The 18,521-nt window shown below is 41.2% G+C and overlaps 1 protein-coding gene across 2 annotated transcripts in view; it reads left to right on the top strand.

Annotated features, from left to right (window-relative positions):
• The window catches only part of PDE8A (phosphodiesterase 8A), a 137,797-nt gene extending 124,477 nt beyond the window's left edge, over positions 1-13,320 (top strand). For both annotated transcript variants that reach the window (XM_059482152.1, XM_059482151.1), the window contains exons 15-22: positions 760-808; positions 1,084-1,219; positions 2,912-3,110; positions 5,802-6,019; positions 6,826-6,958; positions 9,913-10,077; positions 11,033-11,162; positions 11,893-13,320. In XM_059482152.1, the coding sequence (XP_059338135.1) occupies positions 760-808; positions 1,084-1,219; positions 2,912-3,110; positions 5,802-6,019; positions 6,826-6,958; positions 9,913-10,077; positions 11,033-11,162; positions 11,893-11,999 (1,137 nt within the window). In that variant the 3' untranslated portion in view covers positions 12,000-13,320. The remainder of the gene's footprint in view (positions 1-759; positions 809-1,083; positions 1,220-2,911; positions 3,111-5,801; positions 6,020-6,825; positions 6,959-9,912; positions 10,078-11,032; positions 11,163-11,892) is intronic.
• The last annotated feature ends 5,201 nt before the right edge of the window (positions 13,321-18,521 follow it).

Raw genomic sequence — 18,521 nt, 5'->3', positions numbered from 1 at the left:
TCAGCTATAATTGGTGTGAATAACATTTTAATAAGGAGCATTTTGAATTTTTTTTAACACTGTTTTTTACATCATGGGCTAAACATGAGCCAACAGCTGTAACCTCAAAAGAGCAAGCAGGATTTGGGCCACAGCATTTAGAATTATAAAACGAAAAGTAAATATTAAATACAGAATTCTGTTAGTTTTAATCCATCATCTCAGTGTTCACTTCTAGGCACCATGCCAGAATTAAGCCTAGGAGGCACGGAACTGAAGAACAAACAAGTTCACATTCTGTGTGAAAGGAAGCCTCAGAGTAATTTGTTCCTGAGATTCTCCTGAGATTGTGATGCTGCTGAGGTGACTGGATGTGCCAGTCCCAGGGCAGGGGAGCAGGGCAATGTCTCCATGCACTCCCTCCCACCTTTGCTCCTGGCTGGCAGTGTGTGGACACGCCGTGTCTGCTCTGGGGCACAAACCCACAGCTGGTGTGCACATTGGCCAGGCAAACACAGATGTGAGGCTGCAATTCCAGACCTCCATCTGCACCTGAGGAACCTGAGTTTTTACCTGCCTGAGTCCATATTGTATTCCCTAGCCTGCAGTTCCTCCTCTGTTACGAGCTCTGTGTAAAGCAGGTGAATCTGAGCAGCACAAATAAGGGAGAGGCAGCTTTGATGGCTCTGACAGGCTGCAGTCAGGCTTCTACTTGGTGTCATCATCTCCTAGACCTATTGTTCAAAACCCTCCATTTAACTTGCAACTTTCATTTAACAGGATGGTTTACGAAGATTATCAGGGAACGAATACATATTGTCAGCAAAACGTAAGTTTTAATGTGGCAGATAATTTAATTTGAGATACTAAAACGTGTTCACAAATTTAAGAAACAGGGAAATCTGATTAGATGTCCTTTTTAATAAGCTTTTTTGGTTTGTTTGGGGGTTTTTATCTGTAAGCATTTTTCTGCAGCATTACTGAGCCAGGTGTCACTAATGTAGGGAATGCATAGTCATTCAGTAAAATTATATCTCACTATTAAATATACTACTTAATATACTGATAATAAATACATATAGTAATAACTGTATTCCTCAAAAGAAACTCATCAGGTTGCTGGCAGTCTGAGCTCTCCAATCTCCCTCAATGACATACCCCCACGGATAACAGAGGCAATGGAAAATGAGGAACAGTGGGATTTTGATATCTTTGAACTTGAGGCTGCCACCCATAAAAGGTCAGTAAATGCAAGAGCTCATAAACTGCAGTTGCTGAAAATTGACTTAAATGTCATCCTCTAATCAGATCCTTAAGTTCTCTACCTGTGCTTTTACAACTGAATTAATTTTATTTTCAATGTCAGATGTTTGAAATTTTCTCATTTCTAGCTATGTATGCATCTTAAATAGCTTCTGTTTCATCATGCACTATTTCCTTCAAATTCCCCAGTGGATATAAGTAAAGATTATATATCTTTGGTATGGTATAATGACAATACAGCATAATTTTTAAAGCCTTCCTTTATTCAGGAATAGAAAAGTTATACAAATAAAATTATTTTCTTGTGGGGATTCAAATTCCTGTTATGGCAAACTACACACAGAATCAACATGCCAGTCTTGATTTGATCAGTTAATACAGATGAAGTTTTATTTTCTTTCCATTTGATTGGAAAGGTTTTATTCCTGAATAGCTTTTCAGCAAAATTCCCATTACCTTTCTCTGGGATTAGAGGAAGGTCTTTATTCTAAAATTTTGGCAGGTTACATTTTATGTATAAGCTTAACTGAAAACGTTTACTGATAAAAAGCAGGGCATACTAATTTCCATCACAGAAGTTTTCAAAAGCAGATCAGCAGCTTTGATAGACTGTACTTCATTAGTAGCAAAGGCTCCCCTTAAGACTGTAAATTGTTCTTTCTGTTTAAATCCTTGGTTTTATTTTCTCATGCTTATAAAAAGTTCCCCTTTTGGGTCTAGTTTCACGTATCATGCTTTGTCTTAGGTAGAAGCTTTTGTGAGACACCAATTTGGAGGCCAGATCATGCAATTAATTGACTATCTTAAACCTTTTGTCAAAATCCCAGATCTGTAAGAGCTTTGAAAGTTATTCAAAACCAAAGTCTGCGAAAGATGTCAGGCACTTAGTTAACAAATATGCAGTTCATTATTAGGCTATGGTTTTATGAGCCAAAAAGGTGCAAAACCACCTAGGGTTTTATTCTTCTTTAAAATTATTTTATTTTAAATGAAGGGGTTTACATCCACTTGCTTTAGGTTTTATTTCTTTGATGCATTTTGATCTCTAATGAAGTAATAGAGATAAGTAATTAAAAAGAAAGATGTAAAAGTACAGTCAGTTTGATTTACAGCATTTAATTGGTACATTGCAGTAACTTAATTAATTATCCCAGCCAGCATGCATGAGATCACCAGGTAGGTTTCTCTGTTCATACTGATCTGGAGAGACCACAGAGGGACAAAGGAGGTACTTTGTTGCCTGTACTCTTATTAAAGGCAGTGTAATTATGATTGCTTCCTACTGTGTTTAAATGACAGCAGTTCATTTGTTAAGATAAGTAAAGTGATTTTCAATGACTCACAAGTACGAATATATTACTAATATTGCCTTAAGTCCAAGCAGACATATGGTAATAAAGCCAGGATAATTAATTGAATTTTAGTGCATTACAGTTCCCTGACAGAGAAACCTGGAGACACCTTTGTCTGACACTGGGGGGATTAAGGGGGATTGGACTTTATGTATGTTACAATTCCAGTATATGACACAGTAATTCTCTAACAAGTTCTTACACATCATTACATATGTCATTAGCTAAAAATGCTGTGTGGATTCACACTGTTTATGCTATATAATATTCTTTCAGCTGCATTCATTTTAAAACTTTCTGTTTATTTTTTTCCATAGGCCTTTGGTTTATCTGGGTCTCAAAATATTTGCTCGCTTTGGAATCTGTGAATTCCTAAACTGTTCAGAATCCACTCTGAGGTCATGGTTACAAGTTATTGAGGCTAACTACCATTCCTCCAACTCCTACCACAATTCCACTCATTCAGCAGATGTACTACATGCTACTGCTTACTTCTTGTCTAAAGAGAGAGTGAAGGTGAGTCCACATCTGTGTGAAACAATATGGTGGGAAATACAGATGCAATCAGAGAAGGATCTCTCAGAAACAGATTCAAAAGCCAAATGTCTGCCCAGTGCCAACCAGTTTGGTAACTCTGAGGTCAAAAAAACTGAGCTTTGCATGAATTCTAGGATCTCTCTTATGCAGAAGGATGGATACTAATATTACAGAATTGAACAATTCTTGATAGGAGAATAAGAAAACTTTATTTTCAAGTAAAACTCCTTCATCTAGTTAAACCTTCTCAGATAGGCGAGCTAATAACATAATTATTTTTGTGATGGCTCATGCCAAATACAGATTTAATGTGATAAATTACCATCTCTTATGTCTTGTGATGGTCATTTTGCAAAGGATTCCCAAGACAATATAGGCCATAAATAGGCTGGATCACTCACTGGAGGAGATGCCCTGAGACTGCATTGCAGGAGAGTATTGAAAAAAATTACTTGTCTCTACCATAGCACCCACTGGGGTATTAGAACCATGAAAACCAGAATAAATCAGAGTGACTTTTGCTCTCACATGCCCAGACTGGAGCAGGGGAATAAAGCAGTGCTTGGTGTGTGTGCAATAGAGTGGTGGGACATATTTCTGAGTCACAGTCCTGGGTAAAAGTTCTGAACTGGCCTGCCTAAGGATAGCACCAGTGATGGGCACCTGGCTGAGAAATTTGTGACTGTAAACAAGCTTCTGACAGCTCATTAAACTGTAGTAATTCCGTTAACTTGGAGCTGCAGCTCATTAGTGTGCTCTCCAGAGGCTGATTTACAAATACTGTATGCCTAGTGGGGATAGAATGTCACTGGATTTTTTCAGCCCCTGATTTGCCAGAGGTTTAGCTGGTCTTCCCAAGAATATCTATGAAAAACAGACAAGATCTGGATCCATTTCAATGCCACAGAAGCATGACTGCCTCTTCTTCTTCCAGAATGTTATTTCCATTCCTCTGTAGGCATAGGAAGAGAAAAAAATGTTGCAGCAACAGAAGGAGCAGAATCAAAGTTCAGAATTCTCTCTTCATCTTTTCAAAGTTATAGCCCAGCTGCTTTAGTGTTGCACAGAGTTCGACTTAATCTAAACACACAAAGCCCAATTCTGCCACTGAAATTCATGCTGAGAATATTTTTTTGGTAACTTGAACTCAATTCAACTTGCCTAGGAAGATTTTCTGGCTTTGAAATTGCAACCATATTCTCAGAACCGTTTTCTGAGAAAAAACGTTTTCATGGGAGTTAAGATAACAAAGTTAGAATCCTTGCCTTGATGTTGGGTGTAAAAGTGCTGTAAATCCCTGTGAAATAAGTCAGGTAGACTCCTCCAGGCCAGGTATTCTCACGTTTCTGGCCATTTCCCATCTGCACAGGTCTTTCTCAGCCAGACTGAATGCTGCTCAGTGTGTCCCTCTGAGGAAATCCCTCTCTCAAATCCTCCTCTCTGAACTTTATACCACAAAAATAGAATCCCATGAGCAGCAGCTGAAAGAAAGAAGGAAGAAGTTAAAACACAGCAGACAATGCTAACTATGAACTAGAGCAGAAAGAATTATTTGCCTACTCTTGTTCTCCATGAGATTCTCTTAGTCCTCAATGAATAATATTCCTGCTCCTGCCAAGTCAGGTCATTGCATAATTTCAGGAGGTGTGAAGAAGGGTAGGGTTTGTCTTTTCACCTACCAAGTGTAACTATTCTGAATGGTAGTAGTGGGCCCACAGAGAATTTGGACCTCAAATAAAAGCAAATTGGAATGAAAATTATCTGCTCTGCTCCCAGATTCAAATGGGAATATTTCTGCTCTTGTGTCTCTTTCATTTTATTAAAATTTTTAATATAATTGTTTTGTATCTGATCCTTCACAAATGCCAGTATAAACACAGCACAAAGGCTGGTTTCCAAATGTATACAAAATATTTCTGAGATGCTTAGTTCTTGTTCTCCTTTATGCTATTAATAAAGTATTAACTTAAGTGTAAAATCTTGAGTCAAATAGGTTTGTACTTCATGACAGGGTAGATAAAAATAGGCATAAAGCAATGCCCATTGCAAGGAGACATAAAGCTTGGAGTGCAGCATGCTACCAGAATCAGAATGTGACACAGAAAGTACAGAACATGTGTCATGTAATTTATCCATGGATACAAAACATTGAATATTCTCCATAGAATATGCACTAGCTGTAACCCAGGACAGTGTTATTAAGGAACTGGATATATGGATAACATTCCTTTCAAATTGTAAACCTAGCCAGCATGTAAGTGGAACATGATTAGGACACATTAAATTGCCAAAGGAAATTAAGGGCTGTTAATAGAATAATTTTTAGCAGTATTGGTCTTTTTCCCAAGCCAAATACCTTAACTCCAAGTGCAGGTGGTTTCAGTGTTGCTAGAAAACACAAACTAATTTATTACTTTACATTTGTTTACTTTGATGTGCTGTGACAAAGGTGTGGTTAAGGCAAAATCTAAGGGGTACAAAATGGCCAAAAAGTCACGCAATGTTCAATGAAGCTTATAATGAATTTTCCTTTGCTCTGTGTAGAGCATCTGACCCTTGCTGATCTCCAGAGTTTTGGCTTTTATTCCTCAGCAACTTGGCTTAATCTTGTGGACAGAATAGGGTTCCTAATGAGTCTGCCAGGAAAACTAAGCACCCTTCTATTTTCAGCAAACCCTGGATCCGATTGACGAGGTTGCCGCGCTCATTGCTGCCACAGTGCACGATGTGGATCACCCAGGAAGGACAAACTCCTTCCTGTGCAACGCTGGCAGCGAGCTCGCCATCCTCTACAACGACACGGCCGTGCTGGAGAGCCACCACGCTGCCCTGGCTTTCCAGCTCACCACCCGGGATGGAAAATGCAACATCTTCAAAAACATGGAGAGGTAATTCTGACCCCCAGGGTCCTTGTCTGCCCACCTACATCTCTCACTTCCTTCTGTGTACCCTAAGGCAAACAAGCATCCTAGAGGAGGGCACTGCCTGGTGGATGACTGTCCACGGCCCTTGAGAAATTTGCTTCCAAAAGAGTAGAATGCTTCTGTCTCTCCTGCAAAGACCTCTGAGTAAATCCCCACAGTCAGTTTCTCCATCAAAAGGCAGATCCTATCTAAGGAACTTAGTGTAAATCTTAATGTGACCAAGTCTAGAAGAGTTGTTTTGTGTCACTGAATGTAGAGAACAAGCTATGGCTGGGTGGGTAGAGAACAAGGAGAGAGAGAGCCACAGAGCAGTGTGAAGGATAATGAAGGACCTGTTGCCCTTGCAGCCTCAGTGAAGCATTCAGGGCAAGGATGTGATCATTGCCTTGGTTCTCTCAAGATACAACAGCAAAATATTGCTGAAAACTTGCCTGGGGAGTGAGCCACAGCTGGGTGTCTGTGCTAAAAGCCTTGGAAACATGCAAGTGTGGCATGTCCTAGCAGCCTCCTAAGCAGCTGGTGCCTCTGCTTCTGCCCAGGTACTGTTTCTCCTAGAGATCCAGTCATGCATGGAGCACATATGTCCCTACACACCAAAGATACTCCTATATCTAACAGAGACACAGCTGCCCCAGCCTTTATTGCTGTTCTTTGTTCCCCTAGCACCTCTCTCAAACAGGAATGGTCTGTTGCAATTTTGTTAGACTTGTTTTAGCAACCAGCCCGTTGTGACCCAGCCAGCATTCTTAATTGTTTCCTTCTTTAAACAGGAATGAGTATCGAACCCTTCGCCAAGTCATTATTGACATGGTCTTAGCAACAGAAATGACAAAGCACTTTGAGCATGTCAACAAGTTTGTCAACAGCATTAATAAACCCTTGGCAGCACTAGAAGAAAATGGGGTAAGCAACACTGCAAGTCCTCCTTAAAATGCCTAGGCAGGGACTGGAAACCCTTGGCAGTGGGAAATTCCCACATGGTGTTCTGAGAAAGTTTATCAGAAATGTGGAGAAAGAGAGGCTGGAGATTGATCTTTCAACTCTGGGATTGAATCCCCTTCTGCTTAACATGGTTGTCACTCACTTTGAGGGTGAGTGGGGCTCACTTGGATCCTATTAATATCACAGTGCTGTGATGTCGTACTTGGAACCAGGACCCTGGGCTGTATTTTTTCATGGAAAAATGTTATTTTGATTAACCCAGTTGCTCCCAGTTGCTCTTGCCATGGAAGAAGTGGCAAGACTGGGCATTGCTGTTGGCTGTTTCTGCAAAGAAGGCGAGGTTTGCCTCAAAGCAGAGGCTGAATGACATCCCTCCCAAGGGGACATGCTGGGGGTGCAGCACAAGGGCAGGTCTGTGGGCTGGCATGTTTTGCATTCTCTGGCAATAAGGGCCCTCAGCCTCCAGTGCTGCCTGGCAGCATTCATGGGGTTTCTGTGTGCTTTCTTTTTTAATCTTTAAAATAGATGATTGTGACATTATGTATCATATAATCAATAGCCATCTGGAACCCCATGGATACAAAGAAATTGCCTGTTAAGAACTCTTTCTGAAAAACCACACCAGTTTCAATAACAGCTTCAACCAGCAGTTTTGTTGCCAGTAAGAGCAGTGTATAATTTTGTTGGAATGATTTTTGCCAAGAGAAGACTTGCAGAAATGGTTGTGATAAAGCTTGCATCAGTGGCAACCTCATGGAGGAGCTGTAATGGTTTTCTGTAGTTTCTTACCATGTTTTTTAGAAAGCCACATTTATGACTGTTGTGTGTAATGAGGGAAGGCAGTCTTTTTATTATCTAAGAGTGGTAGAGAAAACAGGTCTTGTTCCTTCACCCATGAGAAGCAAAACTCCTCTTCTTGCCTATTACAGGGAGCTGAACAGCTGGTGATGCTGAAGAACAGGGCTTGGACCTGTACAGTCAGAGAGTAAAAACACAAACAGGGACATAGAAAAACGAAACAAAAGTTTAGTTTTATCCTTAAGCCCCAGAGACTGCAGGGACATTATGTGCCCCACAAGGCATTTGTGATTCACAGTAAATTGTACCCAAGGATGGGAAGACAAAGAATATATAATTTCTATTGAAAACAAGAAGAAAAATGTTTCCCTTCTTTCAGCTTGGAGTTTCAGTTTGGCAAGTTCCTATGAAAAGGCCTGTAATGTGTGAGTGGGTAAAGCAAATTATTTATTGTGCTGAGCAGAACAACACTGTCAGCCCCTCTTTCAAGGCTGCTGTCCCTCTGGCTGCAGCAGCAGCGTGTGTTTTCTGGCCTGCTTTCCATTCATGGTGGTGACTCAGTGCACTGTTTGCAGGCTGAGCTGCCAACTGCCTGTTCCAAATGGGACAGTTCCACTTCTTTTTTTTTTTTTTATAATTTATTTTTTATTTTTACACAAATTTGTTCAAAGAGCCATGCTGAGAAGCTGCTCTGTTTGTTTCCTTTCTGCTTTTGTTTCATAAACTGAAAAAAATCCTTTCCAGCTCCAGCATCCTCTATCCTTCCATTTCCCCTCATGATGTCACCTCAGCTATGACAGGAAGCCAACATGTGACATGCAGAGACACCTCTGCACTCGGAGCAGGATGCTGGGACTAAGCACAGTTAACACAGTTTATTCCCAAGACATCTGCATCCAGCAAGTAGAACTGTGCCTTTGGTTTGAGCAGATCTCAGAGGTGAACATCCTTTCTTGATCCCTGGTGGTTTACCTACTAGGATATTCTCTACCATCTGTAACTGAACAATCTTAATTTTCCATACCTCATTTCCATATTTGTGTTTCTGGAGCTTCCATCACTTTATGTTGGCTTTCTCGTATATAATTTTCCCATGCATCTGGAATTTCACCTTGTTTCTTCTGTTTTCCCTTCCACATACTTAGAAAAGAGAGAAAATAATTGCTTTAGGCATCTCATTTTGGTGAGACCTGTGGAGCTGGTATTTCTGAGCCATTTCTGTACTATCAAATTTTTTTTATTACTGTCAGTTTCTTCCTTTAGGAAGAACTTTCTTCCCCACAAGAATTTTCTTCTGAAAAATGTCATGATTATTCTGACCTAATAAAAGGTCAGAATGTTTCTGCTGCTTTGTATCTCCCTCTTTGTACAAAACACTGCAGGAACTGGTAGCACATTATTATTATTACTGTTTGTTACTTCTTCCCTGCTCTGACTGTGGAGCAAGACCTTGTTAGGTGCCAAGAAAGTCTTGTATGTTCCTTGCTTCAAAGAGTTCCTATTCTGAGTAGACAGCAGTGTAAATTCTTGTACCTATCCATCCTTAAAGAGTCCAGCAGCAAGGGAAAGGAATGAGGAACATGCCTGGGAGGTCATGTGGGATCTGGCTGTCTGAATAGTAGCAGTGCTGTCAGAATGATTGATACACTGATGGGGTTTGTGTTCAAGGGTGGCTCTGCATCTTGGGTCAGTCTCTCTTTTCAAGCCAACTATTCCATTCTTAATGTGCAAGTCCATTAATCCCTGGGTTTCAGCAGAGAGTTACATTTTTCTGCCTACACGGTCCTCACACTTTGTATGTAGTGATGAATTGATCTTCTCCACACTTTTGAGAAGACAGATAAGGAACAGAGGGATTACATGACTTGCCCAAAGATGCCAAAGAGATCTGTCACAAAGCCAGTGATTGAATCCAGAAACTGGAGTTAAGTACTAGCTCAGAGCTGTGGCTAACTTTGATAATTTGCCCATAAATTCAGTTAGACATCAAATCTGGTAGCCAGTAGCAGAACTGATCCCTGTAGGATGTGCTGAAAGCATTCCCAAAGCACAAAAACTTTTGAGTTAGTGCATGGAGACCTTGCTAATGGATTGTTTTTTATTCTTAAATGTTACAGAATAATGGTGATGGAGAGTCAATCAAAACTGTTCTCAGGTCTCCTGAAAACCGTATCCTTATCAAACGCATGTTGATAAAGTGTGCTGACATTTCCAACCCGTGCAGACCCAGAGAACAGTGCATAGAGTGGGCTGGACGCATCTCTGAGGAGTACTTTGCACAGGTAAGGCAGCGAAACCAGGCTGCTGGAGCTGCAGGTGAGCACCTCTTTAAAAGGGAGGGTGTCACAGAATGTCTCAGGCTGCATTGTGTCATGTGAGAAATAATAACCTTTTTATTTTAAATGATGGAATTTAAATGATGGAATTTTATTTAAATGATGGGTATTACTCATGCTGGTACACAACTAGATGCCTTCAGAGAGATGAAAGCTGACAACTTCTATTGTGCAATTTCTGAAAAATCTAAGCTTTCAAGTTGTTCAGTATGGAACTGGGCTTTTTGAGCCTTGTCTGCAAATGCACTCCCATAAGACAGAGCAAGGATGTCTTCTGTACCCACATGTTGGCTTTGCCTCTGGAATAGGATCATCAGGTTCATCAGGAATCATTGCCTAGGATCATCAGGTTCTAGTGTCTGGATGGGAGCAGCACTCACTCCAAGAAATGCTGTAAGCCCTTAGCACACTGTGCTGAGGAAGGGTTTTAGGAAGATGTGGAAAAGGAGAGGGCAGTCATCATTACAGATTATGTACCAAACACTGCAGTTGGAACTTGGCACCCCAAGCAAGGGGCAAGGGAATACAAAAGGTGCTTTGCCATGTCTGAGGGGGACAGATCACTGCTTCCATCAGAGGCTGACAATGGTTGAGCAGCTCTTAGGTCCAAAGCAGTCACAACTTGGTAGTGTGCCAAGTTACTTAGGGTCAGCTTGTGTGCAGCTACAGAAGGTAAATATATCCCTTTGTGGGATACACTGGAAGGGCACTATTTCTCTGGTGTTTTGCTGAAACTGAACAACTAGGTGCCCAAGATTAAGTTGCTGCTGCTTCAGATTTATTCAGGTTCCTCCTCTGATTTAGCAGATGCATGCTCTAGTTAGTGCCAAACAATCTGCTGCTAAAAGAAGCCCATTAACAGAATGTGTCTTAGATGAATAATCACTAATGTTTTTTGCAGACTGATGAAGAAAGGAGGCAAGGTTTACCAGTTGTGATGCCAGTTTTTGACAGAAATACTTGCAGCATCCCCAAATCCCAATTATCATTCATTGATTACTTCATTATTGATATGTTTGATGCCTGGGATGGTAAGCAAAACTCTGCTATTTCCTGATGTGAACAATTTGTGAACATTTGAAGCTGCTGTGATACAAAATTTCTTTTTTATGGCTCCTAAATAAAGGGAGAGGAAAGGGAAGATTCCTGCAGTTCAAGTAAGATTAATAACTTCATTATTGCTTATAAGTATGGCTACAAGCAATTCTCATGGCTTGCCTATAATATACTAGATTCAGGCAATCTTTAACTTCTTAAACTTGCTTCTCTGTAAACAGAGAACAGAACACATTCTCTTTGATAGCTCTTTGAGCACAGTCATTTTTACCATGTTAATATTGGTTATTTTTCAAGGCAAATTTCTGCTGTCTGGAAACTGCTTGGGGGAGCAGCTGTTTCCTTCCAAGTGCTGCCTCCATGGTAAAAGTGGTCAGAAATGTGACTCCCCTGAATGCCAGATGCTGACATGTGACTGAGGTTTGATGGGGCAGGATAATTACAACCATAATTGGCTATGCCCCTCCTGGAAAACTGTGTTCCTTTGCTGGGACTCACAATACCAGTATTAAGTAAATTTACAGAACAGTTCTCAGTGGCCCCAGTGCTACATGAGTGCTGAGAGCTGTACAGCCAACACTATTTCAAGACTCAGGATGACAGATTTAAGCTTTTCTACTTAACATAGTTGCCCAAACATTTCAGACAGAATCTGTGACTGTTTCAGTTCTGCAAGCTCAATACTTTCTGCCCTTCCTTCCCTAGCATTTGCCGACCTGCCAAATCTGATGGAGCATCTGAATAATAACATTAAATACTGGAAAGGACTGGATGGAAGGAACCTGCGAGTCCTCCGACCACCACCAGAATAGCAGTTAGACCATGGTGTGTCATTCACTAGCCAGATGCATATTTATTCAAGCTCACTTTTATCTGTGTGAATTCAGATTTGTTTTGGTCTCTTCAGTATTACAGCTAGCCCATGCACTTGGGGAACTTTCACATGCAAGAGAACACGAGGTCAGCAGTTGACTTCCCAAAGTCCCATGTGTGGACTTGGATGAAATAAGCCCACCAAGTGGAATTACACTGGATTGCTGCAGTACTTGTACTGAAGAGGGTTTATTACGAACATACTTCTGTGATATCTTCATACCAGCACTTGAAGCTGGAAGACCTTGAAGAGAATCCTCATAAAAAGGACATTCACTAGAAGTTTTATCTATTAATAGAGACTCACAGCTTTTATGAGAAAGCTACATGCTTTTTATAAGCACTTCAGACAGTTATGTAGAACAATCAGACATTTAAAATGCAACTGTCTATGAAAGAATTTTTTGATCTATGAAAAATAGATGTACTGTATTTTTTCACATCACAGAAGGTGCAATCATTCACTTCTGAGCACTACTGAAAGTGAGTTCTCCTTAAGAAATTTAGTAGCAAATGTAAAAAATACCACAAGAATTTTTGAGGTTGATCGTTAGCATCTATGATTAAAATGTTATGTTTTATTTATTTTGTTAGATGTTCAATATTTTCTATGAATTTATAAATACTTAAAAGCCAAAGCCAACTTTAGATGCATTATAAATTTACATGATTCATACTCATTAATATACATTTAATTGATGTACAGACCTTTTATTTTCATAATGCAAATACAAAATACTATACAATGATACATTTTTATTGCACTGTAAGGATAGATGTGTATGTTTAAATATTGTCTGATTTATGTTAATTAAAATAAGTTTTATTAAAAAGGTCTCACTTGAGAATAGTAGAATAAACAAGAACTGTATACTGTCTGAGCACCAGAACTGCAGTAGTTCTCCCACAAACCAGTGAGGACCACCTGATCTTCTCTTGGCTACAAAAATAATAATGTGTTGGAACTCTTTGTTTTCTCCCATGACATTTTATGACTGAACTCCCTGTTAAAGTCTGCCTTATTTTATATAGTATTTCTACAAAGCATTCCGCAGCGTATATGAAGAGGTGATACTAAGCATCTAATGAATTTCAACATTTTATAGCCAATGTATTCTCCTCTGCCGAAAAAGAAAAAGAACATAAAGCCACCAACACAAACCTTCAACTCAAGAAGTTTGTAAAGGCTGTGTACCTTCACAATTTGAATGAAACCTTCATAGCAACTACCAGAAAATAATAAAATGTATATTTTAAGAAGTGTCAAGTCCTACCCATTTCATTTGAAATGTATATGCACTTTGTAGTTTGCAGACTGACAAACACATGAAATTCTTTTAAAAATAACTAAGATCCTTTTTGTCTGGGGAAGGGAAAAGTTGAGGGGGTTGAATGGCATATGGGTGATGAAGGGTGTAGCTGGCAAGCCCCTGTGTCTGTGGCCTGCCCTTGGTAAGCCCATCAGACCCTTGTGCACCCTTGGACAAGTCTCTTTGCAGCTCCGTGCAGTGCCACGCTGTGTTCTACTGGAGGACTCAAGGAGTATCCTGTCAGCCTTCCCAGCCAACAGAAAGGCATCCAAAGGCACTGAAAGGGCTGCTGACTGTTGTTCCTGCAGAGGAATTGACTTTAGAGACATTTGGAACCATTTCTGAAGAAGCAGAAGCTGGGGAGAGGTGGATGATGGAGCAGTTCAGGGACTGCAGTAGCAGCCTTAAGGTAAGGAAGGAAGAGGTGACCTCTCCAGGTGTTACCTGCTTCTGTTTCTCCTTGCTACCCAAGCCAGTGAGACTGATGGACTATCACCATTTGTTCATGTTAGTGTCAGGAACAAATGTTTTTGCCCTTACCCTTCTTGTATGGTCTCTTTACCTACTCAGAATGCAGTTATATGCTGTTGGGGCAGGGAATTCCCTTTTGTAATTCCATGTAGTTCATTGTTGTGTGCATGTTGCCTAAGCCAGGGGGCTCAGACCCTGTGAGGGGTGCCCAGACTGTGCCACTGTCTCACTGACAGCAGTAGGACAGAAGCTTCTCTGGTCAGTCTTCCAGAGGTTCTACCATCAAAGCTGAAGGAGCAAATGTATTTTCATTGAAGGCTCAATAAAACAAGTATCCTGTTTTCACAGGGAGCTTGCAAGGAGAGGGAGAGCTGGCTGACAGTTTTCCTGGCAATGTCACATTGTATTTCCCTATGTTGCACCTATTGTAACCAGCTGTAATTTGCTACCTGGTATTAATCTCTTCTGTTCCTTGCAGGCTCCTGTGTCTCCACTAGAGGAAAACTGCATCACACCATCAAGGTCTCCTCTGCTTATCTGCTGCAGTAAGGATAGAAGAGGAAGTGTGGGCATGAGCATGTGGGCCTAGAGACTTGTTTGCAGGTAAAAATCATGGAATCATTTAGAATGGAAAAGACCTTTAAGATTATGGAGTCCAGCCATTCCTTCGGCACTGCCAAATCCACCACTAAACCATGTTCCCAAGTGCCACATTGTTTTAAATCCCTTCAGGGATGGTGACTCCACCACTGCCCTGGGCAGCCTCTTCCAGTGCTTGACAACCCTTGAAATAAAAAAAAAAAATAATCCTAATATCCAATCCAAGCTTCCCCTGGTGCAACTTTAGGCCATTTCCTCTTGTCCTATCACTTGTTTCTTGGGAGGAGAGACTGATCCCCACGTGGCTACATTTGCAAACTGACTGAGGGTGCACTTGATCCCCTCATCCAGATCCTCAATAAAGATACTAAACTGCCCAGAAAAAAATTTCTTCATAAGCATAGTTAATATTCTGGGTTATATTAATATATGGTAAAAAGCAGTTAATTTCATCTGCGATAAAAGTGCCTGATGCATCATCACTGAAAAGATGTGATCAATATGATTAATTCCCTGAAATTCACACTGCATCTTTATTTCCATTACTTGGACTGTAGAACTGTGCTAATTAACCCTCTCTGTAAGCCAGATTTATGTCCATATTGGTGTACAATAATTTCCCTTAACATAAAACACTGATTTTCAGCCACTGCAGCTTTGTTCACTCTCTTGTCCATCTAAATTTGCCAAGGACAGATTATAACTAAAATCTGGAACCATGATGCCTGATCTTGACTTTCTTCCCACTGAGCTTCTCTCTCCAAGCCGCACCTCTGAAGCTTTCTGTGCCCTGTGAGGCTGTGCCTGTTCTGTGGGGATGATTCCAGGCTGCTGCCCATGAGCATGAAGGCCTTGCTGTTGGAGCAGTGATAGCTCTAACCTGATATTCACTGCTCCAGGATGCAGATGTCTTTCCTCCCACTGCACATGCTTTAGCCATTCCAGATTCCCTTCTTTATTCTCCAAGATTACACAGCAGCATCACATGCCCTGCGCTCTGGACCCTTTCCAGCTTTTTGAACTGTCACTCAGTGATGCAACTTCCTGGGGACAGAAATGGCTTTACTGAGGGTCCTTCACCATGGAAGGGAGAGCACTGGAGTAAACTGAGTGTGATTGAAGTGTTCCCAGTTTCAGTTAGGCTGGCAGTCTTAATGCAGTGTCTGCTCTTTTCATTTGTTCTTGCTTTAATGCTAATACAAGAGTAAATTCCAATGCAGACATGATGAAGGAGAGGTCCTTTATGCACCTCCAGGGCTTTAGTAAAAAGCTCTGTGTTTTAAAACTTAATAAGGTTCCACAATTCAGCATTAAATGGCACAATGAATGGCTCTATTTTCCATGCTACATATTTTCTATCAGGTAATCCTGCTTTTAAACCTGAGTATCACTGTAGATGCCTCCAAGTGAATCTGAATTATTATGATCTGGTAAAAACAATGTTGTCTTTTCAGCAAATGCACAGCTACCTTATCACAAGTCTGATGATGGTTTTCATACTGCAGTTTACCCAATGGCTATATAAATAATTTAATATATAAATTTTAAATCTCCTGAAATTTAATGAATGCCTTGTTTTTTGTTGCAGTGCCTTTTTCTCTGGGTGTTTCTGCTTGTCTCAGTAGAGGAATCATTGAAAAAGCATTTTTAAAATTATGTCTTAAACATGAAGGAATTGAGCAATGGCATTCCTGCATAAAAGAGAGGAAAGGATAATAGATATCTAATAATCACTGGCTGAGTGCTGAGAAACAGCACAAGCAAACAGTAGTCAGTTGTGCCCTTCAGTGAGACCAGAAGGCTTTGAGTCATGACTCTGCAAAGAGTGCTTTGAAATGAGGTCTCAGAGCTATTCAGAAGCTTCAAAACAAATAATCTCTCTGCTCATGTGTGACATCATGCCTCCAAGGTGCAGGGGTCCCAGGGGTGCTGTTAAATGATAGCAGGATGGAGTGCAGTCTGTCCTGACATGGTGTTTAGATGCAGAAAACAAGCTTTCAAATCGGTGCCGTGTCCCTGTGCAGCCCTGTGCTGCTGGCTCAGAACAAAGGGGATGTCCAGGTGTTTCAGCTGGTTTTTGCTGAAGCTTTGGCTCTGTGAGCAAAGGGCACCAAAGCACTGAATGCTTTATCTCAGTGCCTGCTTTGAATGTTACTTAGGAAGAGTGTCTCATGTGTTCCTTTTTTCCATTGTTCAACATCTTTAGGACTCTCCTCCAACATTTCCCATGCAAACCTCAGTGGACTCAGCTCTGCAAACCCTGTGAAACAAAGGCAGTTGCCTCTTTAACAATCAAGGCAACTGAGCTAGGAAAGGCCAGGGAACCCAGAGCCACTAACCTAAGTAGCTTTGAGGCTTCTAAATATCTTTGAAGTCCTGGATCTTCAAGCCCTGCCTGTGGTTTAACAGTGTTAGGCTAGGAAACAGCCTTTTGGTCTTCTCATGTTCCACTTTCCTCCTCTCTTCCAGCTTCTCTGCTTGCATTTTTCTTTCATTCACTAGGAGTCTTTCCTTTAACTTCCACTGGCTAAACATGTCCCTCAAACACACAGCCATAATGCTGGGACTGAACCCTGCCTTTCAAACTGACTCTTGCTGCTTACTACAGCTTTTACCACAAGAAAATATTTTTCTTTCTGGCTCAAAGTGATCCTGGAGAAATATCTTACAATGGCTGAAAGCCTTACATTGGTATCCACAGGCAGAAGGAGAGTACAAACACAGTTAACTGAAATAGCTTGTGAGCACTGCAGTGCTGCTGGGGCAGTGGGAATATGTGTGCAAAGCTTTGGTACTGCACTCCCACGTGCAAAGTGAAGTCAGGAGTGTTCCCAGGCACCTCTGCCTTTGAGGTTATGTTAGCAAGCACAAGCAGCTGGGGACACTTGTTGAAATTTGAATCTGCCTTTTCTTGGTTTGCTTGCTCCCCCCGTCGAGTGGCAAGAGTCATTGCTAGAGCTGAAACTCATCTTAGTACTTAAGATGTTAAGTACCCGTGGTACTTAACAGAAATCACTTCATCCTTTTATTACAGAGGTAGTGAAACAGTGCACCAATGCATACAATTTTCAAAAGGAAGTGAGAAAGGTGATTCCTCTTTGAAACTAAAGGAGGAATTCAGCCAGTGTGTAATTATTCAAGTGAGAAGTTGGTCTTGTCTGTATTTAATATTCCAGAGTGGTATTTGATGTAAATCCTTCCCCAGAGTTCATTACATTAGCTCTTAGCTCAACCTGAGCATGCTGAATGCCAAGTTCAGCATGCAGCATGTTTTATCACCAAGGAGAATGACGTCAATCTGGTGATCTTGCAGCTCCCCAGCTTGGGGGAGGAGGTATGACTTTGTCTTCAGCCTAAAGATAAAATGGAATATGTTTGATAAGATTTTCTTGGTATTTGTAGTGTAAAATGTGTGAGAAATATTGCTTTTTGCCTCCAGAAAGAACTGTCCATTTTTGCCTTAAAAAAAAAACAAAAAACAAAAAAACCCCTCAAAAGTTAATTTGCTTGTAATATTATTCTACACAGAAAAAGAAAATTTTCCTTTACAGATCTCTAAGCTTTACAAGCAGACCTACAGAGCCCTTTCACAGGTGGGTGAAATGAGCTGCAGGGAAGCACAGGGGCTTGTGGGCACCCACACCAGAGCATTCCCTGGCCTAGTCCTGGGGCTGCCTGCCTGCTGCTGAGGGCTCTGGTGAGAATCCTCCCAAAAAATGGGAAGAGGAAATGTAGAAAGTGGGTGCTTTCATAAAGGTTGGCCTCTGGTGTTTTTCAGAGATGCTGGTGAGAGATCCTGAGATGGCAGAGCTTCGTCCTCCCACTGCACTGTGTGCCAGGCTCGGTGAGACTCGTGGGAGAGCCGAATGCCATCGGCGGGCACGGAGTCACAGCGCTGTCCCCATACAGGGCGGTGCGGCTGTTTGACACTGTTACCGGGCACTGTGGCTGTTTGACACTGTTACCGGGCAGTACCGGCTGTTTGACACTGTTACCGGGCAGTACCGGCTGTTTCATACTCTGTTACCGGGCAGTGCGGCTGTTTCACACTCTGTTACCGGGTAGTGCAGCTGTTTGACA

Source organism: Ammospiza nelsoni, chromosome 14 (genome assembly GCF_027579445.1).
Source record: "Ammospiza nelsoni isolate bAmmNel1 chromosome 14, bAmmNel1.pri, whole genome shotgun sequence".
Lineage (NCBI taxonomy): Eukaryota > Metazoa > Chordata > Aves > Passeriformes > Passerellidae > Ammospiza > Ammospiza nelsoni.
The sequence above is the reverse complement of the archived record's forward strand: the minus strand, read 5'-3'. Positions and strand labels throughout refer to the sequence as shown.